Genomic DNA, 18,149 nt, shown 5'->3' with positions numbered 1-18,149 from the left:
AGATGTCACTCTATCAAGAATTTCCTGATCACCTATTTAAAATAGCACCCCTGATCCCCATCTACCTTGTACTCTATCCTAACCTTACCTTACTTTTTTTTTATAGCACTCACCTCTATCGATATAGTAAATGTTTGTTTTACTATCTCTCCTTTCCCTCCTTCCTCTTAAGAATGTAAGAGACAAAAGACTTCATTTGTTTTGTTCACTGCTATCTCCCTCAACACCTAGAACCATGCATGGCACCTAATAGATATTTCATACTTGCTGAATGGTGGAATGACCTGCCTTCTGGTTAGCTTTATGTAAATGTGGAATTTCTTATCAACCTCCATTGGGACTGATAGGCTGGAATAACCACCTGCTCGGACCTCTTCCTCTCCTCCTCCCCTCCCCTCCGCCCCCTCAGTCACAGGTTAACCACCTGTCAATCACAGGACTGATGCTGTTCACCAGTGCCCCGGGCTGATGGGCAACTCAGAGCGCCCCACCCATCTGCCCCCACAGTGGCATTGCATGTTTACCAAGAGCCAGCTTCTTGTCCATACTGGTTTATGCCAGTTATACTTGTTATTGTAATGTCATCATTTAATTAAATATTATATAACTGATTAAGTATGAGTTTGAAAAGACATATGTTTCTATAAAAGCTAAGATGAATGCTTTGAAAAACTCAGGCAAATGGATGAAAATTGCTATCAAATAGGTATATGCAGCACATCTATCTAAGATTGGAGGAAAAATAGTAAAATTCGATACCTCATAAACTCTTATAAGAATTAAGTGTCTATAAGTTCCAGTTCTGTTTTAATTAAAATTGGCAATAGTAGACAAAGCCTCAATGGATAACATTTATGCAAATAAAAGATTCCACTGGAGACTGATACGCATGTGTATTTTTGTTTAAAGTTCAAATGGAAGGATTAAAGTAATAGGTATCATTTTCTATAATTTTTCTTGATAAATGACTATTTGACCTTAACAAATTACTACTTCTGATTCTATAGGAAAAGAAGATTTTACTATTTTGTTTTGTTTTTTGTTTTTTGTTTTGTTTTGTTTTTTGGCTTTTACTATTTTGGATAAAATTCAACATTCTTGGTGCAGTTGAGATAATTCCTAGCTGGTTTTGTTATTTCAATAACTTCATAGTAATTCAATAATAATAATAATAATGCTTCATTTCTCATCAGAAAATAGTTGTTGATAAGCTGAGGCATGATTTCCTCTCCGCACTAGAACATGACTCCAGGCCAGGGACCTCTGTCTTTGTTCACGGCTTTCCCTCCGTGCCTGGTGCCATGTTTACTGACCGGATAGATGAATGGTTCTAAAGTGTGTACGCTTGTTACAGAGAGAAGTGTTTTATGTTTTACATCGATGTCCTATATTTTTAACACAAAGAAACATACTTTTGAATTAACATATTGATTGTTTATAAAATTAAAATTAACTGCCTTATATAATATACTTAAGTTTATGTTTTTCTCTTCAATGAACATGTTGAAGCATAGCAACCTGTTTAGGGGAATTAGTCAATAATATTGTGATTATATTTTGCTTGGTGATCTCTAGACTTAGTAAGGTGATTATATTGTAAGGAGGTATAGCATTATTGAGTCCCTATGTTGTACACCTCAAACTAATATAATCTTGCATGTCAACTATATTAAAACAATAATTTTTTTTAAAGGTACAGGCTCCTCAGTACTTGTGTCACATTGGTTAAGAATTGAGGGACTGATTGGGATTCTTTTGTGAGCGCTAAAACTTCTTGTGTGGCCTTGGTCAAGTTACTTTCTCTCTCCTGTACCTCAGTTTCCTCCTCTGTAAAATGGTGAGAATCATAGGTTGTTACAGGAATTAAAGGAGTTCATGTTTATAAAGTGCGTAGAGAACGCCTGCCAAGATGGTTAGCACTTAATAAATGATAGTTATTATCATTGCACCTGAATTTGACTCCTGGCTGTCTTTTTTATTTTTAATATGTGTGGCTTGGGCAATTTACTTATGGAAATAGGTCAGAGAGGTTAGATAACCTGCAAGGAGTGTGTAATAAGTACCCAATAAATGTTAGGAAAAAGAAAAAAAAAAGGCAGGCAGTGTCATATGGGAGAGAACATTCATTTATTTATTTAAAAACGTTTTACAACTGAAATAATAAAAATACTTTTATGCAGATACAGACTATCTTGCCTTTGCCGTTTCAGTAAATTATCGTCCTAGATTAGAAAGGTTTCTTTAATCTCATAAATAAGTTTAAAATTGGGTTTCCGCAATAACGGAAAGGTAATTGAATTTTAATCTGGACAAGTTTTGAATGCAAAAATGTCAAACACAAGCACCACATTGTCGTTCTTAGTTTGATGACTTCTTCCAGGATCCTAGGCTGGCAGTGAGAACTGGTTTTCTGAATATTAATGGGGACTAAGTACACCGGCTTGACTTGACAGGGAGGGAAAGGCTTACATTATGCAAGGAATGCAGCTTCTTCCCGGGATGTTTTCTCATTTGAGGCCTATTAAAACCCCGGCCTGCTATTCCTGGCCACATTAGCCCCGCTGACGTCGCCGGTTATAACCAGCCCGGTGAGCGGCTGTGTCAGGAGCGGGCCTGGGAGAACTGAGAACGTGGACACTGCCTTGTCCCCCAGCGTCAGACCACACATCCCCCTGTTGGTAGTGACCGTGTACATCAACTCTCCACCACATACAGATTCTGCTCTGAAATTTCCTAAGAGAAAGCGAGAGGGTTTTTCCTTCTTTAGGAGAGATGCAGATGATGGAATTGTCACAGCAAAATATTTGTGTAGCCAGCGAGCATGAATTCAGCATTGATTTGATTATTGCAGCGTGTGTTCCAGAGCGGCTGCCGCCCATTTGCAGCCTAATGTGTTTATTACAGTCTTCCCGGTGGCATCTCGAAGTGTCTTCCAACTAAAAAATTCATGAGCATTATTGGCTTTCAGTCAGAAAATGGACTATGTCTTCAAGTCACCATCTAACACACCACTTTAAGGCCATTATACAAAAGTAAATCTGAGAGCGGCACATATTGGGAAGGAAGGAATCTTTAGCTTAAACATTTGTTTATACACTGTTGTTATTGTTCTGGTGGGTAAGAAAGAGCCTAAGAGAAGGTAGGCGCTGGACTACTTTGCTCAGAACAGAGTGGTGGTAGCTGTAGGATATGTCATTTTCTTTAATCTCCTCTCCGCCTATAAACTGTTAGTGAGGTATTACTGAAAAATCACATTCTAGTAATAGTAGTATGTGTTTGGCTTATTGCAGCTAATTTTCAAAAAGTAAAGTAAGTAGCTCAAAAGTTGTGAAATTAAACTGACAAGGTTTGCCAATAAGATGCCTTATTCTTGATTGACTTGAAGCAAGTCTTTTAAAACTTTGCAACTACTGTCACTGAATCAATGTGTGGTTTTCTGAGTCTGAATCTGTAAATACGGACTGTAATATGTAAGGTAAGTTAGAATGTTATTGTGTTGGAAGCAATCTAGTGTTTGGTAAACATGGAGTTAAAAGTGTTCTTATGGCCAAAACCAGTTTGGCTCAGTGGATAGAGCATCAGCCTGCGGACTGAAGGGTCCCGGGTTCAATTCCAGTCAAGGGCATGTACCTTGGTTGCAGGCACATTCCCAGTGGGGGGTGGGCAGGAGGCAGCTGATTGATGTTTCTCTCTCATTGGTGTTTCTGGCTTTCTATCCCTCTCCCTTCCTCTCTATGAAAAAAATCAATAATATATATATTTTTTAAAAGTGTTTTTATGATCAAATAGAAAGTAATAATACTTGGCTCAGTGGATAGAGCGAGGGCTTGGAGACTGAAAGGTACCAGGTTCGATTCCTGTCAAGGGCATGTACCTTGGTTGCGGGCACATCCCCAGTAGGGGGTGTGCAAGAGGCAGCTGATCGATGACTCTCTCTCATCTATGTTTCTAACTATCTCTCTCCCTTCTTCTCTGTACAAATCAATAAAATATATTTTTAAAAAAAGAAAGTAATAATACTTGAGGGGAATAATATACTATTTTTGTAGCTGAAGTTTATTTTGGAAATATTGTATAGCATCTCCTATGACTTGGAAAGGCATCCCTTGTTTTGCCAGTGGGAAGAACGTGTTTGATTCTTCTTTGTGCTCTTGTTCCTGAATTGATAAGTCCTCGTGGGCCTAGGTCTACTTCTGTTGTACTTGCCCGTGATTCTTCTTGGTTTGCCTGTCTGTAGGAATCAACAATATATTCTTGCATAATATGCATATTTGCTGCAGAGGATATTTAACTTTTACCAAAAGCTGGGGTCTTGCCAAAATAATGTCCCCTTTGGGTGACTTTGCCCAGTTGACAGTGTTTGGAAAGAGGCATTTCCCTCTGCTGGTTTGATGTCTCCACTTCTATGTCGAAGGACTGGCTTTCAAGGCTGGCCCACTGTTGGCTACCTTCCTCAGGCATCTAATCCTAAAAGCACATTTTGTATGTTCGAGCATTAGATAGCACTGTGCTTTCCCCTCTTATCAGGGTCCGGCCCAGAAATGTTGCTTTTGTAACAGAGAGAGATCCCTTCCGCAGCACAGTGTGCTTTGAGGGAGAAACTGTTTCGAGTGTAGAATGCACTCCTGACAAAGAAATAGTGACGGCACCTTTTTTTTTATTTTTAGTTTATTTTTATTGACCTCAGAGAGGAAGGGATAGAAAGATAGAAACATCAAGGATGAGTGAGAATTATTGATCGGCTGCCTCCTGCACGCCCCCCACTGGGGATCCAGCCCGCAGCCCGGGCCTGTGCCCTTGGCTGGAATCGAACACGGGATCCTTCAATCCGCAGGCCCATGCTCTGTCCACTGAGCCAAACCAGCCAGGGCAGTGACTGCATCTTTAACTGCGTGCCTCTGAGGACGGAGGGCTCTGAAAGAGTATCTTTTCCTAATGAACTGAACGGAATAGAAATGGAAAGATGTGTAAGCGAGGCTTTCTGTACACGTTCGCTATTGCTTGAGCATTTCTTCATCTTCCAAAGTTTGTGAAGGATCAGACTACGGTGACAGCACGATGCCATGCGTGTCTCTTGTGCAGAGGGAGCAGGGACAACCGGAGGCCTCGGGAGCTGTGGACGCCGCTCAGAACTGGCTCCCCCTCCGCTGGGTGTTGATGGGAGAAGTTGTGTCAACAGCTCTTTGCACGTCAGTCCTTTATAAATTTCATCTCCAAACGAGCAATTTCGGGGAGCGCCTTTGCGAAAATATTTCTTGGAACCAGCAATAGAGATCTGGTGTTTGACCACTTATTATGTTTGCATTTCAGCAACAGCATTACCCTTATTTATTCTTTTACTGAATTCGCTCAGCGCACGATAAATCTGTCAGTTTTATAGGCCTCGCGTGGAAGATGGCCAGCTCTGATAAGAGAGAATATGCACATCATCGTTTACATCAATTCTGCGGGATTAACCAGATTTAATGGTAGGAGGCGGTGTTGTGATCGACAGCTTCCTTAGCTTAGAAGTCACACTGATGAGTTCCATGCGAGAGGAGTGCTTTTTAGTTTCAGCGTGTTTAGGTTTAACATTTTCCTTTCCTTTCCTGTCAACATGGTAAGGATTTAACTGGCACCATTCACCCCTCCCAGAATATTGTCACTTTAAAAAAAAACACGTTAATCTTGGGCAGAAACTCGAAGGTCTGCTTTCTCCCCGCTGCTCTCAGAAGGCGGCTGGGAGGCGCTGATCCAGGAGCAGGACGGGGGTCATCACGTTGTGGAGAGCAAGAAGGGACACATCGGGACTTCTCCTCCAGTCTTGTCCTTCCACAACCCCAGCATCTGGGAGAAACGCGGCTGTGGCTGTAATTACCATCCGTTGCGGCCCAAGCGCTGGCTTGTGTCGTTCTCAGTGTTTCTGATTTGTGTCGAACAGTTTCAGCATTGAGAGCGAAACGCTCAAGAATTTTAATTTCCTGTGAATGCTGAAAACTTGCAAAAAACGTGAAGGAACTCTTCATTTAGGCCTGCTTTCTGAGTGAAATTCCTAAGCCTTCAGGGCTGCCCTTCAGCACTTTTTCTCTCCTACCTTTTCGTTGGGGATTATCTCACTTTGCTTGCCTTAAAACTCACCCAACCACACAAGTTTCTTTTCTTTTAGACGATTTTTCCATCTGTGCGTGCACACTGGAAGTCATAGGCCTACCTACCTATGTAATCTATTGCTCTCTCGCTCTCTCTCTATGCTTTTTATTGGTGTCACTGCAGTGGGCGGAAATTAACTCACCTAAGCCCCCAGCCACACCTTCTGGTGTGACATACTAGCATTGCTGGCAGCTGAGCTCACGTAGGGCGTGAAGTTCTATTTGCACGCCTCATTAGGGAGGCTAACTGTTATTTATTTGGTTCATCCACCGAAGAGCAGGCATAAATTCTGCTCCAGGATTACATCCACTTCTGGCCCTGTGGCCGGCAAGAGGCAGCGTGAGGGCCGGCCACCACCTGTCACCTCCTTGCTCTCCCTCCTCTCCTCCCTGCTCAGCCCTAAACCCCACTCTCTTTCCTTTTCATGCCACCTGGGAATCTGTGTGTGTGTGTGGGGAGGGGGGAGTCACCTTGGCTGAGGGGCCGCGATTCAGGGGCGTCCCCAGCCTAATGTTCGTGGCAGGCAGCGTGCGTCCACTTGTCGTGGCCAGTCACTACAGATTGCCCCCTGTCTGCTTTTCCTTCTGGTGGTTTAAAGCACATGTGTCAAACACAAGGCCCGCGGGCCAAATCCGTCCCGCCAGGCCTTGCAATGTGGCCCGCACCGCGCTGTCATCACTGCACTCCGCTGCGTTTCCATCACAATGACATTTTATGACTGTTCAGTAAACCATTCGGCCCGCGATTTAGGCTGGATTTTAGATTTTGGCCCCTTCTCTGATTGAGTTCGACACCCCTAGTTTAAAGGCTGGTTGGCAGCTTGTACTGGGCACACACAGCCCAGGACAATCGCTCAGAAAGGGGGGCACATGGGGCAGACACAGAAAAATAAGCATGTTCATAAAGCTGAAAGGGTTGGTGTTTAAGAGAATGTCTTCAAGGTACCATCGCACAAGGAAAGGAAAAAACTTGGCTCTTCAAAAGGAAACTAATGATGTTTTAAAACTACAACGACAGTGGTTTGCGAGCCAGCCTTCAAGTAAAATATAAACAGTCGGCTAAAATGGCTTTAAAATACATAAGCCAGAAAACATTCGCTCTTCGCTTCACTCACTTCTCCTAGTCCCTTGTTGAATACATCAGTGCCGTCCCTTCACTCAAAGGTACAATGATCTGTGTCTGTAATGGGGGAGCTTAAAGGTAGACAATGCTGGTGCTGAATCCCAAAGTGTGTACATAAACTTAAGTAAAGTGGTCACATGGTAATTGTCTGTTGAGAAACTTTCTGATAGAACTATACTTCTTAATATACATCAACAAACTTATCACAGACACCTACAATATGGGGCATTGTGTTATAAGTTGAGGGTTTCATGGTAAAAATTTACTTGAAATTTATCTTCATGGTAAAAATTTACTTGAAATGTTAGGATTTATAGAAGGCTGCTTCCGGGAGAGAAGGGCCTTGGGACTGTCCTGGTAGTGGTGGTGGTGGTGGTGGTGGCGGCAGTGGAGGACGCTTTCTTAGATTGGATGAGTAATGTTTTTGGTGCATGCTCATGATTGGAACCCTGGGAATTGTGGTTCCAAGAGAAATACAGGAAAAATGCAGAGCGCTGGGCCTCGCCTGGAGAGGTTGGCGTCCAGGTTTCAGTTTGGCCTGCAGGCTCCCCTGCCTCCGTGTAGCTCCTGCGCTTCCTCAGGCTCCTCCATCCCGGGTGTGGAGGTGCTCCTCTCTCCTGTGCGTCACCGGCACAGTCAGAGGAGTGCCTGCAGTTGTGTGACACCCTCACCTCTTACTTGTTTATCTCCCCGCACCGGTTTTTTTCCTGAGAGCAGCCATCGTCCCGGGCTTCTCACACGCCCCGCGTGGCGGACCCAGGCTCAGGGAGTGTGTGGTGTGAGGGGAGGGCGTGCTGCCTCCCGCCTGACCTGTGGCTGCGAGGTTAGAGGAAGAAGGGCTTATTTGATGGGAGACCCTTAGCAGGAGTGGGTGGGCCTGGGTGTCCGTCCCAGTTCTCGCTAATCCACTCCCCAGCCCGTGTTGGAGATGCTGCTGACGACCCCATTTCACAGAAGGGATCATCAAGGCACGAGAGGCGACTTCTTACGGTCCCACCACGAGGTGCAGCTTGGGCGTGGATGCTGGCCATTTGCTTCTCAGCTCTGCAGCCGCTCCTGGTCCGGGTTTGATGACTAAAGTCTCTCTGTAAATTTCTTGGGACAGAGTGGATGCTACACGAACAGTAACCAAACACAGACTGTGCTCGTTATCAGCCCAACATTCTGACGCCAGCGAGGGACCTTGGGGCTTGTTACACTGCTCCCGGCAGCAGGAAGCCGGGCCGTGGCCCTCGGATCTGTCCCCTCCTGTGCGGCCCCGTGAATACAATGTGCCATTGGCGCGGGCCTCTGCCGCTACAGTGTTTCTTCGTCCCGCTTACACGTGACCCCTAAAAGCATTACCCCGCTGCCGCCTGGGCTGGGCGCTGAGTCCGGAAGGGCTGGCTGTGGTGAGACTGAGCATCCCAGACCCCGCGGAGGGGAGAGCCGGGCCGGGTGACCGGTAGGTGACAGCGATGCGGTGGTGACTCTCGGGTGGTGTTTTCGTAGCCCGCCTTCCTCTTCCTCACGTTCTCGACCTTCTGCCGATTTGCCCTTCCCTCCAGCTTCTCCCATCTGGAAAGGAAGAGAAGCCGCCACAGAAAGAAAAGGAGGGCCGAGGTGACTTCAGGAGGCTGGGGACAGAAGGCAGAGGAGCTAGCGTGGAATTGGACTCTAGGAAATACTTTTACATGCTGGCTAAAACCCTGTGGGCTGCTGTTTATCTGTGTGTTTGTTTGTTTGTTTGTTTGTCGAGAAGGGGCGGTTAGCAGTTATTGAGCACCTTGAGTAACACTGTCTACGTCCTCAAAATCTTTGTCCGTCCTTTTGTCGGTTTGTTGAGAGCTCGGCCTCTGTTGCTGTTGGATTTGCATATTTAAACATTATTTGGGTTCTACTAATGATGAACACACCGTTTCTCTTATTATATACCCTTCTGTTTTCTTACGGGAAGGTATTCAGCCAGCCGGAGCAGTAATTCTCCTCCGTTAGGGTCAGTGATGTCACCTGATTTTTAGTTCATCTCAAAACCTTGGGTGATCGCAGCAACAACCCATGGGGGGCCGGAGGGCCGGGGAGGGAGTCAGGGATGGGACAGGAAACTGGCTGGGAGGTGTGCTCAGGTGGGGGAGCACTGAGGGGGGAGCAGGGAGGGAGGAACCTCCCGTCAGAGGGTGATGCTTAGGGAGGCCTGTGCGGGCCCAGGAGAGAGCTGTCCGATCTCCCTGATGGGATTGGAAGCATTCAGCTTCGTGGCATGGCACTGCCTCTTCCCGGGCAGTCCGTCCTGGGTGAGGATGGCAGCACAGACTGCACGTGGGCCAGCCCTGAGCAGAGCCTGGGAGGAGCCCCTTACCACACCTGTGGTTTCACATGGGCCAGAGCTCCCGACACCAGAGGCTGGCCCAGAGCCAGGGCCGGCAGTGTGGTTCAGTGGTGCTGACGCAACACAGGGCCTGGCGGAAGGCATGGGCCTGGGGAGGCAGGCTTGTTTGTTTCTATGGCTCGGAACCTTTACGTGTGCTTAACCTTTTAACAAGATTTTAAAAAGTTATACGTGCACATCAGTCAAAACTGTTGTCAGATTTCTGATGGGAGTAATGTTTTTTCATTATTGGTAAGTTGGTCAGACACGTGATCATCAGCTCTTTTCACTTTCCCCCTTGTTTTCTGTTTTAGCTGCTGATATGTGTTCAAGATGAGTGGGATGGGAGAAAACACCTCTGACCCGTCCAGGGCAGAGACAAGAAAGCGCAAGGAATGTCCTGACCAGCTCGGACCCAGGTGAGAGGATTGCCCACAAGTCACCTGCGGCTGCTTTGGTATTGCAGCACTGATTTTACACCTGATTTGACCCTGTGATTGGTTTTTCTCCTTAACAGTTAATCAAATATGTATTATTTAGCTGATGTTTTGAAGATGCTAATCAGTTACAGATCTTATTATTTTTTCTAAGAAGGGGAAAGCAACATTCTTCTGATATCTCCTAAGCACTTGATTCTTAAAACCTCTTTCTTGTATAATCTTGAGTTTTTCACACTCTTTTCTGTTCTATCACACTGTCATAAAGGCAAGATCCCAAACTAAAAAGATCTGCAGTTAATTTTATACTGGGTTTGTTTGTTTGTTTGTTTGTTTGTTTTGTTTGTTTTAATGAGTAAGACATGAAATGTTAAATCCCCTTGCTTTTGATTTGGTAACAAAGACTGTGCTCTTCAGTGAGCACTGCACAAAGTTTTACAGCAAGTGCCACGTTCTGTGTTATGGGTGGCTGTATGAGCTGTTATAGGCTCTATGGAGGACAACCTTTTTAAAGTTATGAATGCATATCCTCTTTGAACTAAGTGTTCCCCTTCTAGGAATTTTCCAACAGTATACTTTTGCATGTGCAAAATTATATATGTTTGAGCTTTCTTATAACAGCATTGTTCATCATCATAAAAAGGTTAGGAGAGACCTAAATGCTTGTAGGCTTGTATTTTAAACTATTTAAACATCTATAACCTGGAACACAATACAGATTATTGTGAAAAAGAATGTGGACATTGTTAATGGGATGATATGAAAAAAATCTGTTAAGAATATTTAAATCATGTCAGTGACTTGAAAATTTAAATTAAAAGAGCAACTTTTATTAAATGGCCAGTAAAATGATGAGATGGGGAGCAGTAGGGAAGAGGAATAGAGATCATCATTAAGAGAGGAAGAGAAGGAGAAAGAGCAAAGAGCCAGTGTTTATATTTCCTACTCTCCTTGTAGGTGCCAAGCAAAATAAGCCTGCTAAGTCACCACTGTCCACATCCCAGCTCCTGTGTGTTGCCTCTAGATTCCCCAGTACTTCCTGGCTAACCACAGTCTGTCAGTCAAACCGCCTGCAGTGCTCAGAGCCCTCCTCCAGGAGGCAGTGTGGTAAACTGGCATGTTCCAGTGGAGGGACTTCTCTGTGCAGATTCCATTCAGGGGGAGGGGGCACGGAGGGAGTGAATCCAACTCTCTCCCTGGCACTACCATCTTTGTAGCAGAGCTCCCCTTTCACCCATTTGTCATTTGCTTCTTGTCTTGGGGAGGGAGGGAGGGGAGAGATGGAGGAAGAAGGGGTGGGCACAGGGGTCCAGAAGGGGAACTTGGCTCCTTCACAAATTCTAGCCACTCCCTCCCTTTCCCTGCACTTAATCAGCTAGAAGCTGGGAATACACGTGAGACCTAGGAATACCAAATCCAGGTCTGTGCTCTGCTGGGTGATCTTGAAAAAATTGTATAACCACTGTAAAGTGGGGAATTATATTCCACCTTAGGTTTATTAGTGGATGAAAATAAATCTAATATTTAGAAGCTAATATATGGAAGTTTATTACAAACTGCAGGATTTTATAAATTGCTGTTATACACATATAATACCAATTTATTAAAAATACAAATCGGTATTATAAGCAGCTTTATTATTAAACAACTTGCTTTGCTTATATATTGTATCGTTTGAATGTCTCTTAGTGGGCCTCTACTGTACTTGAGAAGAAAAAGGTCCACTGTCATTATCAAAGGGAGCTCTTGAATTTGCTGTTTATCAAATTCAAATGAGAGGATCTTGCCAGTTTTTTCCCCCACTCCCTTCCATTAACTCTTCAAAACTTTAGTTGAACTTGGATCGTGTGTGTATATTTTGCACGTCATTCAGCTTGGACAGTTAACGAACATCCTGGTCAGTTTCGCTTTTGTTTCTAATGGTCCTGCGGTTTTTGCATTTATCTAAAAAGCCTGTTTGGTTTAATTACTAACATCTTGAAGAAGCCTGTGAAATTATATAGATTTATTTATCTTAATTTTTTATGCTTTATCAAAAATGGTTGAAATTTATTCTTATTTTAACTAGGTTAACTTCCCTTTTATTGATCTTACATAAACTTCAAAATTTTTATAGCTGTAACTTCCATTTTCTAAAACATAAAATGAATCCTTTGCTTACTCAGCAATAAATTTCATATCCAAGCTTGGTATCAAGCACTAGGTGAGCAAATTGTCTGATCCCTGTCAGTTGGAAACAGTAATCATATTGGACAGATGATGGCACAAGTAAATATATAATTATAAACTGGGACAAATTTTTTTTTTTTTAAACATGCAACATTTAGAGCAAATTCAGCTTTCACCCCCTACTCCCAAAGTATCTTTGTGTTTACATAAGTAACTTCTGTTGGCTGTCTTTGTATTAGAACTTGTTTGACATGCTTATCTGGTTCAAAATAGCTCTTCTTCAAATCATAATAAAAACATGTTTCTTTTTTTTAGCCCCAAGAGGAGCACTGAAAAACGCAATCGTGAACAGGAAAATAAATATATCGAAGAACTTGCAGAGCTGATATTTGCAAATTTCAATGACATAGACAACTTTAACTTCAAACCTGACAAATGTGCAATCTTAAAAGAAACTGTGAAGCAAATCCGCCAGATCAAAGAGCAAGGTAAGAGGACCAAATTGATATTTTTGGGGGGTTGAGTTGGTTTCTGGTGTTCCATGTGTGAGAAGTCCCTTCCGAGTCCCTTTAATCCATTTCTTCGGCTTCAATTATTGATGAGGAAATGATGTCACAGAGCGAGATGAATGCAAGGATCGCTTGCAGTGGTGTATAAATAGGCTTTCTATAAAATCCACCGATTCCCTGAGGTGTGGCGGGGTGATGTCACCTTTCGCCTGGTAAACTCCACGAGGTGCCCTCAGCCTCTGCCCATCTGGGACTTCCGGGGCTTGGGTGGCAATGACCGTCATACTCTGCGAGAGAGGAGCCAGTGAAGATGGAGACCAGAAGCAAGGAAGTGAGCCTCCTGTTCCAGCTCGTCAGCATATTTGATGAAGTCTGAGCCCCGACCGGCCGCACCACTAGATTAGAATTTCATATCCTGAGTGACAAGCGATTTGAAAGGCTCATGCCTCTACACGGAATTCTTTTGTGAAGTTGAAACACAGAACATGACAGCTCTCTTCCTGGGGTTTTCTTTTTTTCTGAGATCATTTTCTGCCTCTCTTCTTTGATATTTTTTGCCTACAGAAAAACTTGAAGAAAACCATATTTGAAAAAACACATTAGACTTTGTGGTGCCAAGAAAAATCTGTCTCTGGCAAGTACGAGCAGTGCCTCGGTGCTCAGGGCCAGCATATGCTCTTGAAGTATTCACACACTGCTTCCCTCCAGGGCGAGGGAGATTAGTATCTCCTATAATCTGTTTCTGAATGCATCCTCTTAGAGCATCTACCTTTTATGTAATATTCAAAAGAGGCAGATTTTAGAACAGTGATGTCTTTGTCTGTATAGGTATATGAGCCTGAAGCTTCCTGATCCAATCTATTATAAAATCCTAGCTACCAACTCACATATTATCATCAGAGCCTTTTCCATTTTCATGCATGTTCTATTAAGCTAAATTTTATATAAAGCAATTTTACAAATGTAATTCTGTCTTCTAAGAATTCCTAAGAAATATACACATAGCATACACAATGCAGTTTCTGATACCAGCCCGCCCTGAAAGTCAGTCTTTATTTCCAGGCTTTTCCGTCAAGATTATGTCATGAGCCGGGACCGGTTTAGCTCAATGGATAGAGCGTCGGCTTGGGGACTGAGGGGACCCGGGTTCGATTCCGGTCAAGGGCATGTACCTTGGTTGCGGGCATATTCCCAGTAGGGGGTGTGCAAGAGGCAACTGATCGATGACTCTCTCTCATCGATGTTTCTAACTCTCTCTCTCCCTTCTTCTCTGTACAAAATCAATAAAATATATTTTTTTAAAAAAATTATGTCATGACATTCACCATTCAAGGAGTTTCCACTCTCAGTGCCTGTCTCAGTCCCCATTTCTCTCCTTTTCCCCATGACATTCACTAGTTACCAGAAACTCAGTTAATCTTCAGTTTGTGTCTTTATTCTTTGGTATCAGCAAATGGATAAAACAATATTCCTAAATCTCTTAGGAGAAAAAAATTGGTTAAGGTTTCACAGTGTTCTGCAGTTGCCATATTTCTGGTTGCTGATACCATTGCAGCGGCAAAACCACTAAGTTTCTTGTTTCAAATTTTTAAATTTTGAATAATTAAATTTTGTGAACATTGCATGTTAGGTAGCATTTTACACTTAAAACAGTTACATAGATTTTTTTTTTTACTTTTTTTTTTTTTTTTACTATCAAGGTCTTGCGCAAGGTTTTAAAGTTTTGCAAAACCTTGGTAATTCCCCCTTCAAACCATCAAACACGTTGGGATGTGTCACGCTGGGCCTGAGCCATACTTTCACTGAGGGTTTAATCATGGCCTCACACCACAACCACCCAAGAAGCAGCAACAATAAACACCCTGTCATGTCTTATTCTTCTAATAATGTTCCTATTAATTTGAAAACTAATGTGCGTTGACAGGGGAAACAGAACTTAAAAACCAAGTGGAAAAGAACAAATATACTTTTACGTTTCAGCCAGTCTGGTACTGTTAAGAAGACTGCTTGTTTAATAAATTGTCTTTAAAAAGGGCAGGACTTTGGAAGCAAGTAGGACGGAAGCTACGTTTGTGCCCTGGTTCTGCCCCTCACAAGCTGTTTGAGCCGGGGCAACGTGTTTTCTCTCCCTGAGACTCAGTTTCCTCCTCCAGAATTTAGCAAGCACAACATGGAGTTGTTGAAAAATTTACGAGCTAAGTGAACACACTCAGCAAGTGCCTGTCGCCGTAAATGGTTATTAGGCCTTGAGTAACTAGCGTTCCCATATTGAGCAGGAAGGTGGCATTTTCTTCACTTACACTAAGGTCTGCAAACGATGAGTGCTTCCTTCAGGTGGAAGCATAGGGTTATGAACATCCTCCCCTCCAGGAACATCTGAAACAATAATTTTCTTGGTGTCTGTGCTTTCTCTCCCCCATCCCCACCACCTGGGCCAGCGTGCTTCTCAGCAGCTGACAGACACTAGGGTTCAAGAGCAGCACAGAAGTGTTTCTCTCCGTGTGCCCGCCACCCAGCCGATCCCCTGTTACTTAGATAAATAAAATCCAACCATCATAGCCACAGGCATCGGCCTGAATGAAATCCTAGTTGTCCTAGAGAATTCAACTGGATTGCATGCGATGCTGCACCAAAGAATGCTCGCATTCCGCCGGGATGCCGGCTCATCCTCAGGGAGCCTTCCCTTGTCCACAGCGCAGCGGCTCAGCCAGGCATGGCGAGCTCTTGAAGACTACTATGTCATCAGCTGCTCCTCACGTTGCCATCCGCTTTACAAATAAAGGGAGGGAAGAAAGGATATGTTTAACGGCCTAAAGGATGGGGACTGGGACCAGCTCTTCGGGAAAGGAGCGTCCTCTTGTGTGAAGCAGGAGGGAGACTCGTGTTTGTAGCCACCAGCCCTAGAGAGCGTTCACTCTGGGCGGGCCTTGTTAGGAGCAGGGCAGGTCCAGAGTCTGTGCTGAACCATTCCAGCAGCTTTTTGATACTGAAGGATGATGTTTCATCCCGTTTGATATGATGCTGATAAGTGTTTAAAACTTCAGGCTTCTAGTATATACCTTACAAACAGCAGTCATAAATGGTGGAAAAACTGGTTTCCTCATTGAAAGGCTAATATTGCTTTTGTTTCACAGAATAATAAGTAGTATAAAAAAATACAATCATCTATTTTGGATTACAATGTCCAATTTTACACTTTTAATCAAAAAAGTTAAATAGAAATTTCTGTGGCAAATTCCTATGCTCTTAAAAAATAAAATTGACTCAAACTACCTGATTAAAAACTGGTCAGAGCACCTGAATAGACACTTCTTCAAAGACATACACATGGCCAATGGACAGATGAAAAGATGCTCAATGTCAATAATCGTCAGGGAAATGTAAGTCATAACCACAAATATCACCTCACACCTGTCAGAATGGCTATTACCAAAAAGACAACAAAGAATACGCGTTGGGGAAGAAGTGGAGAAAAGGTGACCCTTGTGCACTGTTGGTGGGATAGTGAATTCATGCAGCCATTATGGAAAGCAGCATGGACATTCCTCAAAAAAATTAAAATACCGCATGACCCAGCAGTCCCACTTCCGTGTATTTCTCTGAAGAAATTCCTTGTTGGACTAAGCAACCTAAAAGATCATTCTCATTTCTCATTCTGATTTTTCTAATGGTAAAATTTTGATTATAGTGCCAGTATGAGAACATTGGGATTGTAGATTACTTCGTACATTTGAATTTCCCCTAAGGATAGCATCAAAAAATAAAGAAGTATTGCCGGGACCGGTTTAGCTCAATGGATAGAGCGTCGGATTGGGGACTGAAGGGACCCGGGTTCAATTCGGTCAAGGGCATGTACCTTGGTTGCGGGCATATCCCCAGTAGGGGGTGTGCAAGAGGCAACTGATCGATGACTCTCTCTCATCGATGTTTCTAACTCTCTCTCTCCCTTCCTCTCTGTACAAAATCAATAAAAATATATATATTTTTTAAAATAAATAAAATAAAGAAGTATTTTAAAGAGGGTGAGGGCCAGTGATTTTAGTGGAGTCAATTCACATCAACCAATGAGAGCCAATTGTTACATTTCAAGAATTTTATAAGCCAATTGATAAACAACCAATAATAAAAATTATATAGACTTACAATTAAATTATATTACAAAACAAGCGTAAAGAAAAAGAAAGCTCATCATTTCCTAATTATTCTACTTCATTTTACCCTTATGTGTGCTGTAGAGGCTCTTTGTGTCACATCTAGTTACATGAGAGAAATGCTATGTAGTGGTGGCTACTACACATATTTTCCAGTCTGCATTCAATACAGAGTATTCACACCATGGAAATCTAAAAATCAGTAAACTCTACAAATCAAAGCTTGACTTATTGTTTTGCTGACTGTCATTCTAGACTTAAGTAGTGGAGAAAGTATTAATAATTAGCATTGTAACATTATGTAGCCAATACATGCACACTCAAAAATTATATCCAAGGCAGCAAAAAAGTCACAAGTTGAGAAACGATTGCATTTCTACATATAATATCCTCACCCTATACTTTTATTCTTTCACTTTTGTCATATTCATTGACTTATATGAAAAGGTAAAGCACCTGCACCCTCTCCAGCTCTCTTGTGAATCTTGTTGGCTCTTGCTTGTCCCTGTTATCTGCGTGACATGTTTGAGAATTTTTCTTTAAGGAGAACTAAAGAGGGCAAGAGTCATGGCAACTTTTAGTTCACTCTTATTTACTTGAACTCAGGAATGAATTTGGCCCTATCTTACTATTGAAGATCTGAAACTGTTATCTGTTTTCATAAAAATAAATCAAACTTTCTTTCTTTGTTTGACAGTATAACCTATGGTCGGCATTCTGCCCTTGACATTGCAATTTTGAATGAACATAAACTGTTTTTCCACTGGTCTGCATATAAATCACTTTCCTATGCTTGCTTACGTGGACCAGTGGCTCATGTTATTAATGAAATGCTTAAAATTAGTGAGCAGGGGTGGAATTCCTACTCTTATTTTCTCCTCAGACCCCTTATTATTTTTTCTTAAGTATATGAAAAGGTTATTTTGTTTAACAGCTTTCGGATGAAGAGGATTTGAATAATTTAATGTACCCTAATGCTTCACGATTTTAACAATTTATGACATGAGCTCTAATTTCAAGACTTACACTGCCTTCCATGCTCTACAAAAGAAGCATTCCTTTTTGCCTTGATTGCCTTATATTATAAAAAGAAATCAACTCTTGCCAAAACCTGTTTGGCTCAGTGGATAGAGCGTCGGTCTGCGGACTGAAGGGTCCCGGATTCGATTCTGGTTGGGGGCATGTACATTGGTTGCAGGCACATACGGTGGGGGGGGGGGGGGGGGTGTGTGTGCAAGAAGCAGCTGGTTGAGGTTTCTCTCTCATTGATGTTTCTAACTCTCTA

General features: G+C 42.9%; 1 protein-coding gene across 11 annotated transcripts in view; it reads left to right on the top strand.

Moving 5' to 3' along the window:
- The window catches only part of NCOA2 (nuclear receptor coactivator 2), a 258,144-nt gene that overhangs the window by 157,869 nt on the left and 82,126 nt on the right, over positions 1-18,149 (top strand). For all 11 annotated transcript variants that reach the window (XM_036437114.2, XM_036437115.2, XM_045581479.1 and 8 more), the window contains exons 3-4: positions 9,913-10,017; positions 12,520-12,692. In XM_036437114.2, coding sequence (XP_036293007.1) covers positions 9,932-10,017; positions 12,520-12,692 — 259 coding nt within the window. In that variant the 5' untranslated portion in view covers positions 9,913-9,931. The remainder of the gene's footprint in view (positions 1-9,912; positions 10,018-12,519; positions 12,693-18,149) is intronic.

Source organism: Pipistrellus kuhlii, unplaced genomic scaffold (genome assembly GCF_014108245.1).
Source record: "Pipistrellus kuhlii isolate mPipKuh1 unplaced genomic scaffold, mPipKuh1.p scaffold_m20_p_14, whole genome shotgun sequence".
Lineage (NCBI taxonomy): Eukaryota > Metazoa > Chordata > Mammalia > Chiroptera > Vespertilionidae > Pipistrellus > Pipistrellus kuhlii.
Note: the sequence above shows the minus strand (reverse complement) of the source record. Positions and strands in the feature narration are given on the sequence as shown.